The sequence below is a fragment of the Ctenopharyngodon idella genome, chromosome 5, assembly GCF_019924925.1.
Source record: "Ctenopharyngodon idella isolate HZGC_01 chromosome 5, HZGC01, whole genome shotgun sequence".
NCBI lineage: Eukaryota > Metazoa > Chordata > Actinopteri > Cypriniformes > Xenocyprididae > Ctenopharyngodon > Ctenopharyngodon idella.
The window spans coordinates 23,099,797-23,120,034 of NC_067224.1; the positions used below are offsets into that span (position 1 = coordinate 23,099,797).

Here is a 20,238-nt window from a genome sequence, read left to right on the forward strand (position 1 = left end):
AGTTTTAATTAAATACTTGTGGTTTTGTCATTTGGTATGAACTGTTATGTTTAACTTATCGTTTGAAGTGAACGATTTGTAACAAAGGATTATTGTTGCTGCAGCTCCGTTTTGCACAGATCATTTGTGCTCGAGCGTTCTGTTGGTCGGTGTGTGTGTGTGTGTGTGTGTGTTGCTCTGTAAATCATTGTAGTTAGAGTGTTTAGCTACTTAGATTTACTCTGTTTATTCACCCCTTATGTGCATAAATATGGCCACTACAAGGCAGCAAGAAAAAAAAAATCTGTTTGTAGAGCAATGTTCATGTTGAATATGAGCACTGAGCCGTTTTAGCTCTCAGAAGTACAGACATTTATTTTCCTAAATGTAAGTGATAAATGTATCCTCTGGGACTTCCATAGTATTTAGGTTATACCCATATTCTTCATAATCTTCTTTTGTGTTCAGCAGAAGAAAGAAATTCATACAGGTTTGGAACAACTTAAGGGTGAGTAAGTGATGACAATTTTCATTTTTGCATGAACTATCCCTTTAATATAAAATAATATATAGTGGTTGTAACAGTACACAATTAGTATCCATAATATGGCATAAATTCAACGAAAATTAGCTTGCAGTAACAAATATTTGTGGTAAAATTATTTCGCATGATTGTTAAATTGTGAATGCTTAAATAAATGGGTTCAAATTTCATAAATAGGCCTCATCATTTCTCATAATTACAAATTGTATTGTACAATAGTGTTTTGTTTTTTTTCTCTATTTTGTTCATTGATAAAAACTGTCATCTGTGGCTGTTTTAATTGACTCAAATTATTCTGATACACTCTGGTTTGACCTGAACTTTCCTAAATATGAGAGCTGTGAATAATAAGAGTGTTTGCTAATCTTTGTTCATGAGTGTAACTCGAGAGAAGCACAGCGCTTCCTTCCTGACCCCCTGCCTTCTTTGGGATTGATTCTCAGGAAGAGAGGTAAAGGCTTTACTTGGAAATGGATTCATAGTTCTTGAATCATTTAGCAGACACAGACAGATGAATGGTCAAATATTATTGTACATCATTGCTTGATGTTTTTAAACAATGCTTATTTTAATTTGTCACTTAGAGAGTGTCTGTATTTTCACCCATTCCCTTATGAAAAAAGTTTATTCAAGTGTGCGATTAGTATACTTCTTTTAAACTAAAAATAAGAAAGTACACTTTCACTCTACTTTTTATGTACTTCTCAGAAATATGTATCTCTCATAAATATACTTAAGTGCAATTTTAAGTCTACTTGACTTATACTGCCAGAAAAGTCTAAGTATATTTGACTCAATATTTTGATCAAGATATACGTATGATTAAGAATTCTAAGTATACTTGGTTTGTAGTTGTATTTTCTCTTTCCAAAGGCCATCTGACTGACATGTAAAGTAACCAGTCACAATTCATTTTGTTCCGGGTCATGTTTAGGGGTGTGAAAATGTAACGTCGATGTCCCTACAATAACAGGCTGGTGTGTAAAACTCTTGGACATATTGTAAAGCAGGGGTGGGGAACGTTGATCCTTGAGGGCCATTGTCCTGCAGAGTTTTGCTCCAACCCTAAAAAAAAAAAAAAACTCACCTGCCTGTAACTTTAGTAATCCTGAAGACCTTGATTAGCTTATGTGTGTTTAATTAGGGTTGGAGCTAAACTCTGCATGACAATGGCCCTCCAGGATCAACGTTCCCCCACCCCTGTTTTAATGAGTCTATGCTTCAAACTTTGCATAATTCACATACTTTTGAAAATCCAGTGTTTAGCTTATAAGCGTTCACTGTCACAATTGTAAACACAATGGCTTTATCTTTCCAGGCAGACTGTAAAAGAATGCAACACACACTTCTCCCAGACAGCCTGTAGAATTCAACCAATCAGATGACGACTTTGAAAATCCTGAAGTGTTTCCAGTTAAGCGTGCCATATGCATCAGACGTTCAGCCAACAGTACGTGGGTGTGACGTCCGAGGCTGTGACTAGTCCACTGGTAGGGTACATATTTTCCGGCTATCCATGTTTTCACTGTTATGCGGTAGGTGGTGCTATTACGCATCTTCTGAAATAGTACAGAATCTCCGGATCAAAACAAGGATGATGAAGAAGCAGAAACAAGTGATAGAATATTGCTTAAGCAAATGTAAAATAACACGATCATCAAACATTAAACAGCATATTAGTTTAAAACTGCCTAATGTTATTGAATGAAATGTTGACCCAGGAAGAGTTAAAGGGATAGTTGACATAGTCTTTGACAAAAATGCGATTTTCTAAGCCTTTTCTTTAAAATGTTGCTTTTTAAAAAATTTAAACTTACTGTTGATAAAAAAGGATGCATGAAGCAAGTATATTGTTTTTAAATGGAAAGAGTTAAAGTACAATTAATTTCAAGTATAAAAAATTAATACCTAAATAGGAACATAGTAGTATACTGAAAGGTGGACTCAGTAGAATTTCAAATACACTGTTTGGAAGTTAGTTGGGCCAACACCAACAACAAACGTCTAACCAATCTGTCTAGGAGACAGAACGAGCAAGAGGGAGATTTGAAAATAATAAGAAAAAAAACTGCAGAACGAGAGATGGGACACAACACAAAAAAAGCTCAAAAGAATATCACTGGAATGAAGGTTTATTTCTGGGCAAGCGCTTTAGGACCGCGTTTATATTAGAAAAGCTTTCCAGCGCTGGAGAGAGCTAAGTGGGAAGGCCTGAAAACAGACTTGGAGGCTGCTTTGATTCCTTCTTATGTGAGTAACACTGGGTTTAGATTGTCTGGAGCTGCTGTGCTGTTGGCGACTAACAACGAACGCTTTGTATTTACTCTTGTGTACTGTGCGTTCATTCTTTGTGCTTCCTTGTTGTTCGTTCATCAACTGCGCTTTATTTTTCGTGAAGCATTTTGTTGCGCGTGTCAGCTGTGATAAACAGACATCCACTCTCACTGTGTGTGTAACAGTGGTCAGATAGTGAGAGTTTTGCAGTTAAACAACTGCACACTGACAACCGTTAGAGAATGTGGTGTTTAGTGTCATTGATCGTGCATTTGCCTCGCGTGCCAGCGGCGATCGGGCCGGGGTTCGGGACTGACTCGGAGCAGGAGGTTGGGATTGGAGTGTGAGTTTTGGAGGCGAAGCAATGAAGAGAGGGGTGGGTTTTTTTGGGTTGATTTCAAATATCAGCGTTGTTAAAAATCTACTTACCGCACCTTTAAAGTGCAAAAATAATATATAAATAGTAAACTATAATGGTCACTTAAAGAAAACTTACAGGTATACTTGCAGTATAAAACTACTAGTAGTTGAGAGTATACTTCAAAGTGTACTTTCATAAAATAACTTGTCAAATACTTGTTGCACATTTAACAGTAAACCTATAAGTTCACTTGTAGCACAGTTGCAGTACAAAAAAAAACAAAAAAACAACTTAGTTGTAAACTAGTTGTGTACTCAAAGTTTACTACTGTTACACTTAAAAGTATACTGTTACCCACTAAAAAGTGGGCCAATTTAGTCCAAGCAGTATTGAAACTGTAAGGGAGGTTAGATTTTAGGAAATGTCTGCAGCAGCGGCGTCTATAAGAGTCCAGTAACACAATATCATATGACCACTTTAATCGCCCACTGAAGCAGGTAGAGCAAAGATAAGCAGAGAGGACATCATGTGAATATGGGAGGGTAGTGATGTTACATATGACACTGAAGCTCATAGGCGTGGGAAGTGGGACAGTAAATTTTTCACAGGACAGTTAATGCAACGCAAATTTTTGCTCAGTTACGTTTATTCATTTTTATCATTTAATAATTTGTTTGTAATAAACACTTTAAATGGGCTATAAAAATGTTGTTGTTGTGTTTTTTTTTTAAGAACAACTAAGATCTAATAAAAACGCTTTACAGGCTCAAGCATAGGCAGAATTTCCAATAACGTGTTTTGCAGCGTTGATCACAGACAAATGTGTTGATTTCTGGAACGCAGTGAGATGTTAGGATCCACTCACCGCTCAAAACGCCGGAGTTTTTGTTCAGCGCTGAATGCTTTGCATGCTGGCAAATCCTGATTAAAAAGTGTAGACATTATTATTAAAGAATCATTGTGCAGTTATTGAAGCGTTATGAGATCGCGACGAACTTCTTCATCTTTTTTTTACTCATCTTTTTAGTGATTATAAAGGAACGCTCGTTGCGCGCATTCTGCCATGCCAATCATGCACGCAGCACTGCATTTGCTTGCTTTAATGTTTCTGAATGTTGTTGATACTTTAATAACAAATATTATAATGTATCACCGTTTATGCTGGGATCTGTAGGTGGCTAGGCGACGCCTAGTTTGTCAAACGCTGCGGCTTATGTATTTCCGTGTGCAGTCAAATGTCCTGGGCTGCGTTCAGCCCCGACAAAACGTTGCAAAACGTTTTTTAAACGGAAACGGTGGTGCGTTGAACACCCTGTTCTGATGACGCAAGAGTTGCAGCTATGGCAGCTGAGAAATTCTTTGTGTTCTTTTTGAAGAATTTTCGGAGTCTGATGAAATCGGTGTAAATACGTGCGGTCAAGCCAGCCGCCACCGCGAAATGCACGGTCACTCTAGGCCGCCACTATATTTTGCGGTTCGCGCATACACTGGCTATTCAGAGAACTGATCTTAAAACAAGTAATCTTCTGTCAAAGCGATTTCACATTCATTTATTCAGTCAGTCTGTCTGAATAAATGAAAATAACTAAATAAATACATATTTTACAGCCCAATTTCACCTGAAAATGATAGTACACCTCACAGCCTGTCACTGTATGATATGCTGAAATCCAAAATAAATGTCTGCCTGAATAATAATAATAAAAACAGGCCTAAATAAATAAATATAAATGAAAAATATATATATTTCACAGCCCAATTTCACCTGAAAATGATAGTACACCTCGGACGCTGTCACTGTATGATATGCTGAATTCCAAAACAAAAGTCTCCGAGTAAATGGAAAAAAAGGCCTAAATAAATAAAAATTTAACAGGCCAAAGTCACCTGAAAATGATAGTACACCTCACAGTTTGACACTGTCTGCTGCTAAATTCCAAAATAAAAGCCCTCCAACACTCATGTATACAATGTTTTGTCCATACATACCAAAACTAAGAAAAGTCCTAGTTTCCACAGACCAAATTCACCTCAGATGGACAGTACACCTTCTTACGGTGTCAACTACACTGTTTCAGGACATTCTGATGTTGTATTCCAAAATAAAAGCCCCTCAAACTTCATATCTATGCACTGTTTTGTCTATACATTCAAAAAAATCATAAAAAGAAAAGTCCTAGTTTTCACAGACCAATTTCACCTCAGATGGAGAGTACACCTTCTCACGGTGTCAACTACATCGTTTCAGGACATTCTGATGTTGTGTTCCAAAATAAGAGCCCCCAAAAACTCATGTTTCGGCTGTTTTGTCTACACATTCAGAAAATCATAAAAAGAAAAGTTCTAGCTTCCACAAACCAAATTCACCTCAGATGGAGAGTACACCTTCTCACGGTGTCAACTACATCGTTTCAAGACATTCTGATGTTATATTCCAAAATAAAAGCCCCCCAAATCTCGTGTTTCAGCTGTTTTGACTGTACATTCAGAAAATCATAAAAAGAAAAGTCCTGGTTTCCACAAAACAAATTCACCTCAGATAGAGAGTACACCTTCTCAAGGTGTCAACTACACAGTTTCAGAACATTCTGATGTTGTATTCCAAAATAAAAGGCCCCCAAACTTCAAATATACACTGTTTTATCTATACATTCAGAAAATCATAAAAAGAAAAGTTCTAGTTTTCACAGACCAGTTTAACCTCAGATGGACAGTACACCTGCTCACGGTGTCAACTACATCGTTTCAGGACATTCTGATGTTGTATTCCAAAATAAAAGCCCCCCAAACTTCAATTATATGCTGTTTTGTCTATACATTCAGAAAATCATAAAAAGAAAAGTTCTAGTTTCCACAAACCAAATTCACCTCAGATGGACAGTACAGATTAGAATGACCGTACATTTCGCGGTGGCAGCTGGCTTGACCGCAGTAAAATACGCTCAATGTTACAGTCACTGTCCTTGCCGTCTAGAATAAAAGAGAACATCCCAATCGAGTGAAGGGATTTGTGGAAACTGTGGTTCCTAATTATTGTGATCCAACATTTGCCTTGCATTTCAGGATGAAAAGACAAACATTTCAGATGAAGGATAATCCACCTCTTACCTCCGAGACTATGTAATGATCTATATGATTATTATTATCGAGTATTAGGCTTATCATAATTCATGATCCCTATTGCTGTGCTATGATATTGTAATATTTACCATCATATAATCAAAAGAGTATAGAAAGTTTATTAAAGTTTATGAAAGTGCCACTCCACAATACTAGCAAAATATATAATTATGTAGGCCTATAGTAATTTTATGTTATTAATACCCATCGTGCGAGCTGTCTCTTTAATACCGCGTGGTTTATACATGTATCTGTTGATTGGGCTGACATTTTAGACACACACACCGAACAAGAGAAAACGTATCTCAAACCTGTTGCACACCGTTTCCAGGAAACATGTCGTTCAACCCGGAAACCGTAGCAAAACGTTGCGCACCGGTTTGAGCTTGAACGTGCCCCTGGGCGTATGGGCTATGCAGTGTTCTCAGCTACTTTTTTTTTTTCTCAGCGATATACTTGTTGTTTCCCGGAGTTTTGACGCGTTTTATATACTTAATAAATGTATATTATGTATATAAAATATACACCCCGCGTATTGTTTTCAGAGAAACACGTGATCAACAAAAACGAAGCCTCACTTTCTTTCAAGTCACGTGAATGCTTCACTTTTGTGTTGGAATGTTTGAGCCCAGACTTGGGGCACGTTCAAGCTCAAACCGGTGCGCAGCGCTTTGCTATGGTTGAACGACATGTTTCCTGGAAACGGTGTGCAACGGATTTGAGATACATTTTCTCTTGTTTGGTGGGTGTGTCAGAAATGTCAGCCCAATCAGCAACAACATGTATATAAACCACGCGGTATTAAAGAGACAGCTCGCACAATGGGTATGAATATAACATAAAAATACTATACATATTCATATATTTTGCTATTGTATTGTGAAGTGACACTTTAACAAACTTTCTATACTCCTCTGATTATATAATGGTAAATATTACAATATCATAGCACAACAACAGTGATCAGCAATAATGATAAGCCTAATACTCACAATAAAATTAATAAAGTCATATAGATCATAACACAGTCTCGGAGGTAAGAGGTGGATTATCCTTCACCTGAAATGTTTGTCTTTTCATCCTGAAATGCGAGGCAATGTTGGATCACAATAATTAGAAGTTTCCACAAATCCCTTCACTCGATTGGGATGTTCTGGACGGCAAGGGCAGTGACTGTAACATCGAGCGTATTTTGCAGTATTAAACACGTATTTATACCGATTTCATCAGGCTCCGAAAATTCTTCAAAAAGAACACAAAGAATGGCCTTCTCAGCTGCCATAGTTGCAACGCTTGCGTCATCAGAACAGGGTGTTAAACCATAGTGTTCAACGCACCACCGTTTCCGTTTAAAAAACGTTTTGTCGGGGCTGAACGCATCCCAGTACTCTACGGGTTTATGGAAGTTCAAGTCCATGTCCTAAGATTCATTTTATATGTGTAAGCCTATATTACATGATCATATTCTGCCATATAAACAGTATAAAACCATAAAATAATTAGAGCACCATTTACTTGCATCAAACAAAGGTGTTGGTATTACAATAATTAGTATCATTATAATTGTTACATTTAATTTATTGCCACACTTTAATATGTGAATTATATTATTAGAAAACTGAACATTTAGCGTTGTCAAACTTTTGTTTGTGCTTAATGGATAAATCAACGGAGCTGCGCTCTCGGGTTTATGGCTGATGTAAATTTGACTTGCCACAAGATGGCACTGTTTTCGACGCTCCTGGTGCTTCGAATCTTTTCCTGAAACAAACAAGAGGCTTCATTTCTCCATCCCTATGGGAGGGTGTGTGTGTGGTTTCTAAACAAAAACAGAAATACGATAAAGATACTTAAATACGATTAAATCCGAATAAACCACACTAAGATTACACAGTTAAAGATACACAATATAAAAAAACAAAAACAAAACAAACAAACAAAGAAAACAAACTTACATTGCTCATGAATACGCACACACTCTTACAAACATCAGGCAGCTCCAAAGTCTCTCAGTCTATTGTGCATCTTTGCATGCATTTACAAATCAGGACACGTTCGTATAGGGCTGCAGTGATTGGCTAATTAACAGAGGACGAATACAAGTCAATGAGCAGCTAATTGGGGAGGAATTGAGGGACTGTTTACACGACACCGTTTTCAGCTAAAAACGGAAAACGTTTTATGTGTTTTTAATCGTTCATTTACATGATAACGGCATTTTGGTGGCCAGCATTCTATGGCTGCGTTCCAGTTCGTTTTTTAAATGCCCTTCCCTCGCTAACTTCCCTCAGTCTTGTTGACTCGGATGTACGTCATTGCTTACATTGCAAGAGTGCCCACTACTGGCGGAACCTTTGCAATGGGCTGAATTGGAACGTCCTAAGCCCTTGATCTCTTGGAATCCGCAATGGAGCTGATTTATTATTTGTTTTTTCCCCTTACAAAATTGTTTAATGCAGCATTCTATATGTATATAAGTGTGTTTTAAATATTTAAAAAAAAAAAATTAATATATCATAGAGTTGTTTGTGGTAGGGTAAATTAAACGTGATATGCGGTGACGTCACAATCGTGTTGCAGTGTGGGTTATGGAGCTGCCTGAAGTGTACATATGAAGTAGACTCGCTCCCTCAGTCAAAATCGAGGGAGCGAGGGTCTGTCCATATAAACTTCCCTCGTTCACTTCACGAAGGGGAACGCACTTCAAAATGGTGGCAGGGATTCCCCAGAGGGGAAGTGCTTAGGGAAGTTTGTGAGTGCGTGTCTAAAACTGGAGTGGAACGCAGCCAAGATGTCTGTGTGTGTTTGGGTTGTTTTAAATATTTATAAAAAATATATAGGCCTATATCATACAGTTGTTTGTGGTGGGGGTAAATTAAATGTATTGTGTGGTGACGTCACAATCGTGTTGCATTGTGGTATATGGAGCTGCCTGAAGTGTACATATGAAGTAGACTGGCTCCCTCGGTCAAAATCAAGGGGTTGAGGATCTGTCCATATAAACTACACTCGTCCACTTCACAAAGTGGAGCGCACTTCAAAATGGCGGTGGGGATTCCCCCGAGGGGAGGTGCTTAGGGAAGTTCACGAATGTGTGTCTAAAAGCGAATTGGAACGCAGCCCAAGACTAGGTGAAGTTACAGCATGTTAGTAAGGCAAACTGGAGAAAGGATTATAATCAAAAAATAAAAAATAATAATCTTTAATACAACTGTTTGCAACATTTACCCCTGGTTTCACAGACAAGGCTTGAGCCTAGTCAAGACTAAAATGCATGTTTGAACGGTTTCAACGAAAAGCAACTTGCACTGACATATCTTAAAATATGTCAGTGCCATTGTTTTGTCTCAAGATGAACACCAGTAATGTTTTTTTTTTTTTTTTCTAAGGCACATTTATAAAAGATACTTAAATGCCCTAATTGAACTAAGGCCTAATCCTGGCTTAATCTAAGCCCCGTCTGTGAAACCGGGCCTTAAAGTGTCTTAAAGGGAATCAACATAGACAGGAATAGGGACAAGACTTGCTACAGGTCTGATGTACCTGTTGTCCTCAGCGATCCTTACTAGTATGAATTACCGTGACCTTGCCTATAGGCCAAAGAGAATGAGGATGCTAGTGATTGAGGATGCTGGTGATCAAGGATCATAACAGAGTCAAGGGAGAGGTTAGGGTTTTCATTGCTCCATTTTATCCAGCCTATACGCAAGCATGCAGGGGGAGATTAGCCAGTGAAAGCAAATGGCTTAATAGGAGAGGTCTTTTGTTCTCTTGACATACATATCATCCCTGGATGCCTCACTCTGTGCTTGGTTCAAGGCAGTTATTTCAGCCTTACAGTTGGTCTCAGCAGAAGGAACAGCATTGTTGTCAGCCGCCCCGTGAATGGATGCTGCAGTAGTCATCAACAGTTCTTGAAAGGTGGAAAATGGACTAGATTTAAAACATAGCTTCACAGGTTTAGTGCTGGATTTCTCAGATGAGAGGGAAGAACTGGGTTGCATAGCAGCACTAGCCTTTTCTGATTTAGGACAGATTTTTTTAGAGGAGAATACTTGAGGTCTCAGGAGAAGGGAGTTGTTTAATATAGTAAGCTTTCGAAAATTTCAGTCTTTGTATGTCTGAGCCAGCTGTGGTTCTTTCAGGAGGCACATCTCACAGCTTTGAAGCCTAGACATAGCTTCCTTTATTGGGACTTTCAGGGATGCCCAAATGCTTGAATGAATGAGAGGTGTAGCATACCTATCAATTCCATTTGTTGTAACTCGGGTTGTCTGACTTTCTAGAAGTTGAACTGCCTGTTGATCTTGCTTGGAACGGACAACTTTATCACTCCTTGGTGATACAGCATCAAGTTGCCACTGCTTCTCTACATCTTTAGAGAAGTCATCTGGCAGAGAGCTGAAAGAGGTAATTAGAACATGTTTCGGAAATCTCTGACAGGCCCTGAAGTGTCCAAACAAGTTGAGTTCTGATGGCTGCAGGAGTACCAGGAGGGCCCAACTTTATAGGTTGGATGGGCATTATTAGTGTAATCTGCACCAATTAGAAGCAAAGGAGTCACTTTATCAAGCTGCTGGAGGTGCAGTCTCCGCAAGTGAGGGTAATGGTGCTGAAGATTTGTCACTGGGTTAGAGTGTTCAGATAAAGCAAGATGTTGAGCAGTGAAATCTTGACATATAATAAAGGATTTCTCTGGACTGCATACAGAACTTATGGTGCAACTTACTGCTGCACTCTCAAGGGTCTTAACATCCTGACACACAGTTCGCAATGTTAAATGCTTTACCCTCCAAGCATAGTTGTTGAGCAGCTGGTTATAAGATGATTGTCTTTTCAGATCCATTATCTAATATGGCATAAGCATCCAAAGTTTTGTCCCCATTTGTCAGTGCTACTGCTACTACCTTTAACAGCACTCTGTTATAGTCACTAGGATGATCAAGGTACAGGTTTTGAATGTGCCTTTGATTAACATGGCAAAGAATCTGTGTTTCCCCATTGCAAAGGTTACAAGGTTTCTCAGGTTGCAGTCTGCTGTCATATGATCAAGGCCACACCGCCAACATAATTTTTTCTGCTGAATCCAATTGACTCGTTGATCTTTAGTGAGCTTTAGGAAATCATCACATTTACTGATATGATGCTCAGTGGTACTGCAGTAAGCACAAACAGGAAGGCACTCTGAAGTTAGTTGAAGGGTAATACTACTCACTGTAGAAGACTTTACTCCAGCTTTAAGAAAATTTCCTTTCTGAGAATCCTTAGCATCCTTTTGTCTATCAGCTGGAGGCAGACAAATTCCCTTTGGCTGGCATCAAGACTCAACTTGTAGCCATTTGGAGAAATCTAGAAGAATGTAAGAGAATGGACCTTGGTTGGATCTTTTCATGGACATCTTGAATTCACAGAACTGCTCACTGGGTTGTTTCTCTAAACGTCTCTCTACACGAGATCCACAAGTGAGCTTAAAAAGACAATCACGGCCCATGGATTGGAGTAGTCCTACAAGTGCTTGAACACTCAGGGAAAACTGATCTAATGCTTGACCATCTCCAGGACAAAGAGCTGGCATATCAAGAATAGCTCGAAGTTCTTTCAGTGCAAGCTGTCTTGGCTGACCATAACATTCATCAAGAGCTCTGATGGCTCGAGTATGAGGTTGAGGTGTGTGGACATAAGCCAACACAAGTCTCTTAACTTAGTCCACTTTCAAATGGTCTATCAAAACATTATACTTGTACTGTTCAGTCTCACGTTGATCCAGCAAATTAGACAAGGCCATTTTCAACATCATATACTGGGTTTCATTCTCTTTTTCAAGGTAAGGAAAAGATGGACATCATCTTGAGAGATTCATAGAAGATGAATCTCTCAAGATGATGTCTATAAGGGACTTATGCTAAAGTTGCGAAGGAATGGGCTGCAGCAGGAAATACTTGATGTTGATAAAACTGAAAAACAGGTGCATAAGAGGTCTGAGAGGGAACATTTAACGCAAGTGCATAAGTGATGAGTGGAAACGCTGTCACAGTAGCAGGTTAAATACTGCTGGGCAAATGTACTGACACAGCAGGCTGGTAAGGGACTGCATCTGGTATAAACAAAGGCTTAGACGAATTTGAAGAACAGGAGCTGACAATGCAGGAACACGAGAGGCTTGAAATATGGCTTGTGGCAAATTATGACCAGCAGATAAGGTTGAAGATAGGATCTGAGCAGAAGACTTATGATTTACAGGAGGTGGAGACTGAAGCTGGAAAGGAGCTTGAACCTGAGGTGAGAGTTGTTGAAAAACTCTATTAGGTGGTGGAACAAAAACAGGCTCTGAAGGTCTAGGGGTAGAATGTTCATAGGGGCGGGACCTTGAAGCATGTAGAGAGCCACCTGCATTCATGCACTGTTGGATTAATCTACCTTGCATCTTGACTTCTGTAATCAACTGCTGAAGGAGTTCAGTTTGACAGTCAGGTTCTGTGACTACTGGGGGTACAGGAGGAGGATGAGTAATTTCTTCAAGAAATGGATCCTCATTTGTGGCTTCCTCTTTCCGTGGATGATACTGTGCACCACAAAATTCTCAGGAGAAAACTCTCCACTAGCCAATGGTGAATGTGATAAAACAGGATGTTGTATCACAAAGTCATCAAAATGGGCTGGGAGTTGAATCTGGTTACGTGGTCGGTCATTATGGGAAAGAGATGGCAAAGACTGACTGGACATAACCTGCTTCTAATCAGTGAACTCCGGCTCGAAAGACCATGTAAGGGAGGTTAGATTTTAGGAAATGTCTGGCTTGTGTCTGGCAGCGGGTGTCTATTAGAACACAGAGTCCAGTAATACAATTCCATATGACCACTTTATTCGTCCATTGAAGCAGGTAGAGCAAAGATAAGCAAGGAGCGTTAGCATTAGCCATTACGTTTTTTTGGCTAAAGGTTGCAGGCTTGCAAAAAAATATAAAAATAAAAGAAATAATCTTTAATACAGAAACAGTACACTTACAAGTATATTTCTAGTATATTGATATTAGTATACTTACAACATAAAATATACTTAAGTGAATTTCAAGTATATTTAAGTATACTTAATAAAATGAACTTGAAGTACACTTTTTTTTTTTTTTTTGTAAGGGTTATGAAGAACCATTCCTGCAGTGAAGGAGAAGCACAAAGCAAAGGACAAAGACACAATGAAACATTGTAAAAGGTCATTTTATTCCAGTATTTTGACCCTTGAAATGTTTCGGTTGTTTTCCTTTTTAAGAAACACCCTAATGTGTTGAAACAGAGATTATGAACAAGAACAATGGTATGATCCAGACATGCAATCCAGTTGTGTCATACAAAAACATCTATACATACAGTACGCACTGCATAGGAGGCATCTCCTGTCTATTACTTTTGAATCAAGACTTCTTTTTACAAACTGAACATTTTCTCATCAACATGAATGAGAATCAGAGCTGACAAGTGAGATCATTTCAAAGCTTTGCTAAGATGGGGTTTGATTGGGAAAGGGGACAAAAATAGCATGAGAATGGCTTTCATCAAAACAGCATACTGTCATACTCACAATCAACAGTGTAAATGTGCATACTCAGTATGAGCTGTCTACTTGTTTCCCACAAAGAAATAAGTCTGTCATATTTTAAATTAGTCAATTTAAGGTCTTATGGCAAAGATTATCTCTGCTACAGTTCGGTCATTACTGTTGCATACTGAGTACTATAGCATATTATTAAAAAAGTAGCATGCAGTATGCAATTTATACCTTATACCAGGAAACCAGGTTTCTGGAATCTTGCAAGTGACACATGGGCATGTATGAGTGACAGATGGCTAATTGGAAAATCTTGTCATAAATGTAGATGCTAAACAGGTAGAAACCACCAACTTAGATTTTAAACTGATCTATTATGGTACATTTAACATGAAATTCACACAGATCTTATTTAATGGGAGTGACAGAGTAAAACTAAAATAAAAACTAATATAAACATATTTTGTTAAGAAGAACTGTAGAAAACATTTTAGATTCTTGGCTGAGATTGTGTCAAGGAGGCAATTAGCCTGAGGAACTGCTGTCATCAATCTATCACCAAGCTTTGGACCTGAACCAGAAGCAAGCTGCTATGATAAATGAACTATGGTAGGAGGAGCAAACATTACTAATCATTGGAAATTTATTTCCAAAAACTTCTTTCCACAGAAAAGTTGTCAACAGCTGCTCCTACTGCCAGATGGGGAGGCGAGTTTTTGAAAGGCATAAATCAATGTTTACTCATCAGTCTCTTCAAAACATCAACAAGTAGGCTAACTTTCAAGATGTGCTTGTGCAAGATGTCTTATTCAGGCACAACATCAATGAGAGGCAAAAAATATCTGTATTTTTCACAAGAATATATGGTAAATAGTTATGAATAGTAAAAGACTGCAAACTGTGTTTAGACCTTCGATACAGGTAGACGCCTAAAATTGAAGTTACCATGTAATCAAATGACAATTCTTTTTTAATAGCATACTGCAGTATTAGAAATGATTTATCTGTGCGCATCATTATAATTGTAGAATTCATGTGCACTTCCCCTTCCTCTTGCAGCAACATCTCTTCTCTGATGACGTGTTCATTGGTTTGAGGGCGGGACAACCCGTCACTCACATGAGATCACAGCAATAGCAAAACACAACCGTCCAATGAATTCCCGACGGACAAAATCAAGTCTCGCCCTACATTTTTTCTTGTTTGAGAATCGGTTTCAATCAGAAATGTCACAATAGGAAAGAAAGACTAATGTTTCATGCCGACTTTAATCTGTCAGTGTTAAAGCTATTGATACAGATAATGATCAGGTAGTGAGCAGAAAAAGCTTAAAAAAGTGACAGTACATACATGCACACTATAAAGCTGTTTAATCTGAGAAATCGTGTCAAGACACGAAAGTTGGTGTTTACATGCACTGTATTAGCAGCCGTTTTCTTACTTCCATATGAGAATGTGGCTTATGCAGTCATGTAAATGCATAAGCAGCGTTCTTACAGTTTTTTTGATTAGTGCACATGGGAAAGCAATGTACAATTAAAGTAATATAAAAGTGTGGAAAAAGCTACTGATGCGCAAATAATGGGATAAAACTTGGCATGTAAATGTGAACGTTCTGATCCTAATTAGCTTTCTCACAATAAACAGCTTTCTGGTGTGCATGTAAACGCAGTGTTCCGCAGAAATTGCAACTTCGAGAGCTAAAACCTGTCAAGATGGCTTCTCAGATTTCCTTGTTTGGAAACATATATATTACACTCAAGACTTTTTGAATGGTATTGCTGATTTTTGGGCAATACAGTTAATGTTTTTCAAAGGTTGATAAAGAAGTAAACAGACCTCAAAGAAATAAATAAAACACACAAAAGTACATAAAAGGTAAATAAATAAATTCCTTAATAAAACAAATTAAAATTCTTTGTACATACTAAAATTTCTAAAAAGTCTTCAGTTTACAGATGAACTGTGAATGAACTGCTGCACATTAGATCCTTTACAACTTGATTAAATTCTCCAAGCATTTGTTTATCCATCCATGAGACATTTTCTTTTTAAAACAAGCCTTTAGTTGAATGTAAATTTAAATCCATACAATCAAGTGTATATCAATTATTAATGTAACTGTTACTACTCTATAATTAGGTGTTGCGATATTTTTAATTGGCCTATTTTTATTGCTGAAAGTATTCATACCTGCACAACAAACAATGAGCGCACAACGCAATTACACTGCCGCGTGCAGAACGTTCAGGAATTCTGTTGTAAATTCCTGACTCATACTGTTCACGAGAACTGAAACAATAAATAAAACGTGTGGGGAAACCAGTCATGAATAAGAACAAACATTTGCAGGTACGTGAAAGAACATAAATTAGCCTGTGTCTTGTGCGAGTATGTGAGCAGTGTCTTCATGGCTAAAAGAAAACAGTCCAGGCATGCAGAAAGAAATTAATACTTTCTAACACACTTCCAATGACTCACCTGACTGTAGTATCAACAGCTATGACAGCCATGATCATTTTTTTATGGCAACATCTTTGTTGGTCCTTTGCAGGTGTCCTCATTGCTGGTCTGGTTATGATTACATGCACATCAATACATGTTTCTGACCCATTTATTTCCTCAGACAGACAGGAAACCGACAGAACGTAACGAGATGACTGACAGCTATTAGTGACTTCATACAGGAGAGGGCTGGAGTGACACCTTCCCTCTGGTCCAGAATCAGCCAGAAAGCTGCATACTTTTTCCCTGTCCTCGCCCATTGTTGGGCTCACCGGTCCAAGAGAAGAGAGAGAACACGAGAGAAATGAGAAGGAGATACAAAAGAAAGGAGACAGAGGTGTCCAGCATTGAGAGGGGACAGATGGCATAGCCAGCGGTGGACTAGAAACAGCTATTTCCCCTCAGAATGAAATGCGTGGCTTTAATGTACAATTTCCCTCCAATAGGGCACAATATTGGAGCTTTAAAACGTCTAGACCCCTCCATAGAGGCTTATAAGAGGTAGGGGGAAGCCGGCCTGTTCACCACAGTTGAGTTAGGGCCATGACCTCCCCATAGTAGGTCAAAGATCAGCACTGAGAGTGAGGATGAGGAGGTAAGGCAGGGTAAAGGGATGCTAGTAGACGTCCCATGATCCAGCGATGCTACATGGTAGAAAGTTGGTTGGGCTTTGATGATGGAAGATCCAGCAGAGCCTGTACAGTGACACCAACTTTCACCAGACCTCGCTCCTCCAGGATGTGATGTGGCAAACACAACTTGTCCTGTTCATAAACACACAAGCAAATGTAAGCATAAATATAGATTAATATAGATAGATAATATAGCTCAAGAAACATTGAGCTATTATCCATGTTAAAAACAGCTGTGCTGCCAAATTGTCATGGGCTGGTTTGCAGTATTCAATGCACGACGAAGAAGATATATTCAATAAAGGTTTAATGGAGTACTAGGAACAAGGTTCAGTGAAAATAACCGTGAAAATAACCAACAAAACAACTACAAACCCAGTGTAACCTAAACAAAGCTAGACAAAGGACAAACTGAAACTAAGGGTATAAATACACAGTGAACTGAGGAGTTGACGAGACTACTAAACAAGAAACAGCTGGTACAAATGAACTAATATTGATGGTAACCATAGGAATGCCGGGAAACTGAACAAAAGAGAACATGTGACTAAAGACAAACAAACTAATACATGAACAGGACAGGGAAACATAAAAAACAAACTCAAAACAGGCTTAATCCTGACACAAATATTATTGTGGAAACCATGATGTATTTTTTTTTTAAGATTCAGCATTTATTTGAAAGAGAAATGTTTACAACATAAATAGCTTTACTCTCACTTTTGATCAATTTAATGTGTCTTTGCTGAATAAAAGTAGTGATTTCTTAAAAATCTTACTGACCTTAAACCTTTGAATATATACTGTATGACAGATGGATAAATAAACTTTTTATGCATGAAACTTCTTTAACGTTCACATCTATCAATATCCTTTAAGTAAAAAGTAGATTATGTTCTAATTTTAAAACATGTAGAATCAATTAAATATTTGATTTCAGATTATATGATTAAAAAAAAAAAAATGCAGATATCAGATGAAAATGGATATATCATGCATTCATACAATGAAGAAATGCTCAATCCTACCTGTGGCACTCCAAGCTTTTTACAAGCATCCAAGAAATTCTCAACATTCCGCCGACACTTAGCCATACTCAGCTTTGGCTATTAGAGACAGACACAGACAAAGTCCTTTATAAAACCTTCAGAAAGTAGAGTATCTTGCACTAAACAGATCCACACAACATCAAACAATTTATGTGCTTGTTCTGAATGCTAAATAAAACTGCAGAGAATCTAATTTGAACTCACAGAAATACTGTAAGGCATTTCATTAATTTTTTCCAGAAAAGCAGATCCAAGAAAGTCTAAATGAAAGTGGGACTTACCACAGCAGGGGAGGGTACATGAATGCTGGCCACAGAACGAGGGCGAATATGATTGGCCAGATGGCATAAAACAACACCATCCATCAGGGCAGCACCCACATCATCTGGCAACAAAACCTTCAACCTAGACTCGAGGTTCTGCAAACACACACAACCACTTGGTTTACTTCATTTGACTCCAAATAAGAGACAGGTATATCTGTCTCCACCGGCAACTTCAGCAACCAACAATGACCAGAGGAAAACAACAGCAGTTGATGACAGACAAATCATAATAGCTGTGAAAAAGAACCCTGAACAGGAGACAGCAGAATTACAGAGGCTACACAGCAAGATGCTTATGGAACAGAGTTTTATGGAGAGATGGGACAAAGATGAACCTTTATCAAAGTGATGGGAAAGCAAAAGTGTGGAGAAAAGGAACTGCAGATGATTCTAAGCATACAACCTCACATGTAAAGCATGGTGGAGGTAGTGTCATGGCATGGGCATGCATGGCTGCCTCTGGAACAAGCTTACTCATCTTTATTGATGACTTAATGTATGACAGCAGCAGCAGAATGCATTCGGAAGTGTACAAAACCATATTGGCAACCAAATGCCACAAGACTCATAGAAAAGTGCTTGATATTGCAACAGGACACTGAACCATAACACACTGCCAACTCAATTAAGGAGTTTATAAGCGGAAAGAAATGGAAGGCCTTAGATTGGCCAAGTCAGTCTCCAGATTTAAATCCTATTGTACATGCATTTCACCAGCTGAAGAGGAGACTAAAGGCAGAAACTCCCCAAAACAAGCAACAACTGAAAATGGCTGCATTAAGGGCTTGGAAAAGCATTTCATAAGATGAAACCAAGAGTCTGGTCATGTCCATGGGTCGCAGACTCACTGCTGTGATTGTATGCAAGGAATTTGCAGCGAAATACTAGCTTTTAAAAATGTACATTTGCTTTAAGTTAAACTGTCCCAATACTTATGCTCACATTAGATAGAGGGATGAAACACTAAAAGTGCTGTTGTTCTTAGTTGGTAAAACATTTATATGTTGAAACAGCTTTTGTCTCATATTTATCTTTTAATCATATTTCCAGATTTCTTGACTCCACAGCAAAGAGAGCAATTTTGTCTTTACTGTCCCAATACTTATGGAGGGCACTGCATGTTAAAGTAATTAAAAAAAAAAAAAAAGCAGATTAGTCATATTGAAAAAAGTGAAATAACAACAAAATAATAATACATTTCTCTCAGGATCACTGTCGTCAAAGATGACTGGCAGTTAGCATATAGTTTGGATTGGCGGTATGGTTCTGTTCTGGGCAAAAACTCCCTGCCTATACATTAAGCCTAGCATGGATAAGAGCAGGGAGAGCAGCAATAACCCCACTTAGGGTGAACAGAACAGAACCAAAATGATTAATTTTCTTAATGACAATAATTAATATAACAACATAACTGAAGAAGTGAGTCTGATAAAGAGAAATATCAGGACAAGTCCTGACTGGACAAAGGAGGAGCTGGGGATGGAGGAGGGTAATTAGCTCCTGAGCAATGCGATAAAGCTGCTGATAATACTGAATAGACCATACATATATACGAATGCGGTGATAGGCGTCGTATTTAATACCATAGAATTAATGCCATAGATCTTTTCTTTTTCTTACATTATGACTCAACAAGTACATTTAACACCATTGATGAGAGCTTGTCAGAGACAAGTAGAAACATAGACCAGCTAATACAGAAGACTGCCCAAAGAAAGCAATAAATCACTGTTATGATAGGTGGGATTTAAAAACGCTAACAATAAATTTAAAGGGAATTTTGACCAATATAAACCTCTAGGCAAACTTGATCAGCGACTGATATTTTCTGTTGAAAAACAGAACATAATTACGTGTTTAATTAGCTTCACTTGGCTTACCATAGAGATATAAATCAATCATTTTT

The 20,238-nt window shown here is 38.2% G+C and overlaps 1 protein-coding gene and 1 long non-coding RNA gene across 6 annotated transcripts in view; one reads left to right on the forward strand and one right to left on the reverse strand.

The window, feature by feature from the left end:
• The first annotated feature begins 61 nt into the window (after window positions 1-61).
• Window positions 62-19,344, forward strand: LOC127512271 (uncharacterized). Of its 2 annotated transcripts, XR_007930164.1 has the most exons (4): window positions 62-974; window positions 1,458-1,500; window positions 1,842-2,013; window positions 18,247-19,344. It is a non-coding gene; the product is annotated as an uncharacterized LOC127512271 (long non-coding RNA). The 2 variants fall into 2 exon arrangements; XR_007930163.1 differs by lacking the exon at window positions 18,247-19,344 and having other exon boundaries at window positions 1,842-6,091.
• The window catches only part of lrch2 (leucine-rich repeats and calponin homology (CH) domain containing 2), a 75,663-nt gene continuing 68,899 nt past the window's right edge, over window positions 13,475-20,238 (reverse strand). For all 4 annotated transcript variants that reach the window (XM_051893009.1, XM_051893008.1, XM_051893010.1 and 1 more), the window contains 3 exons: window positions 18,288-18,425; window positions 17,986-18,063; window positions 13,475-17,089 (listed from right to left, as the gene is read on the reverse strand). In XM_051893009.1, the coding sequence (XP_051748969.1) occupies window positions 16,970-17,089; window positions 17,986-18,063; window positions 18,288-18,425 (336 nt within the window). In that variant the 3' untranslated portion in view covers window positions 13,475-16,969. The remainder of the gene's footprint in view (window positions 17,090-17,985; window positions 18,064-18,287; window positions 18,426-20,238) is intronic.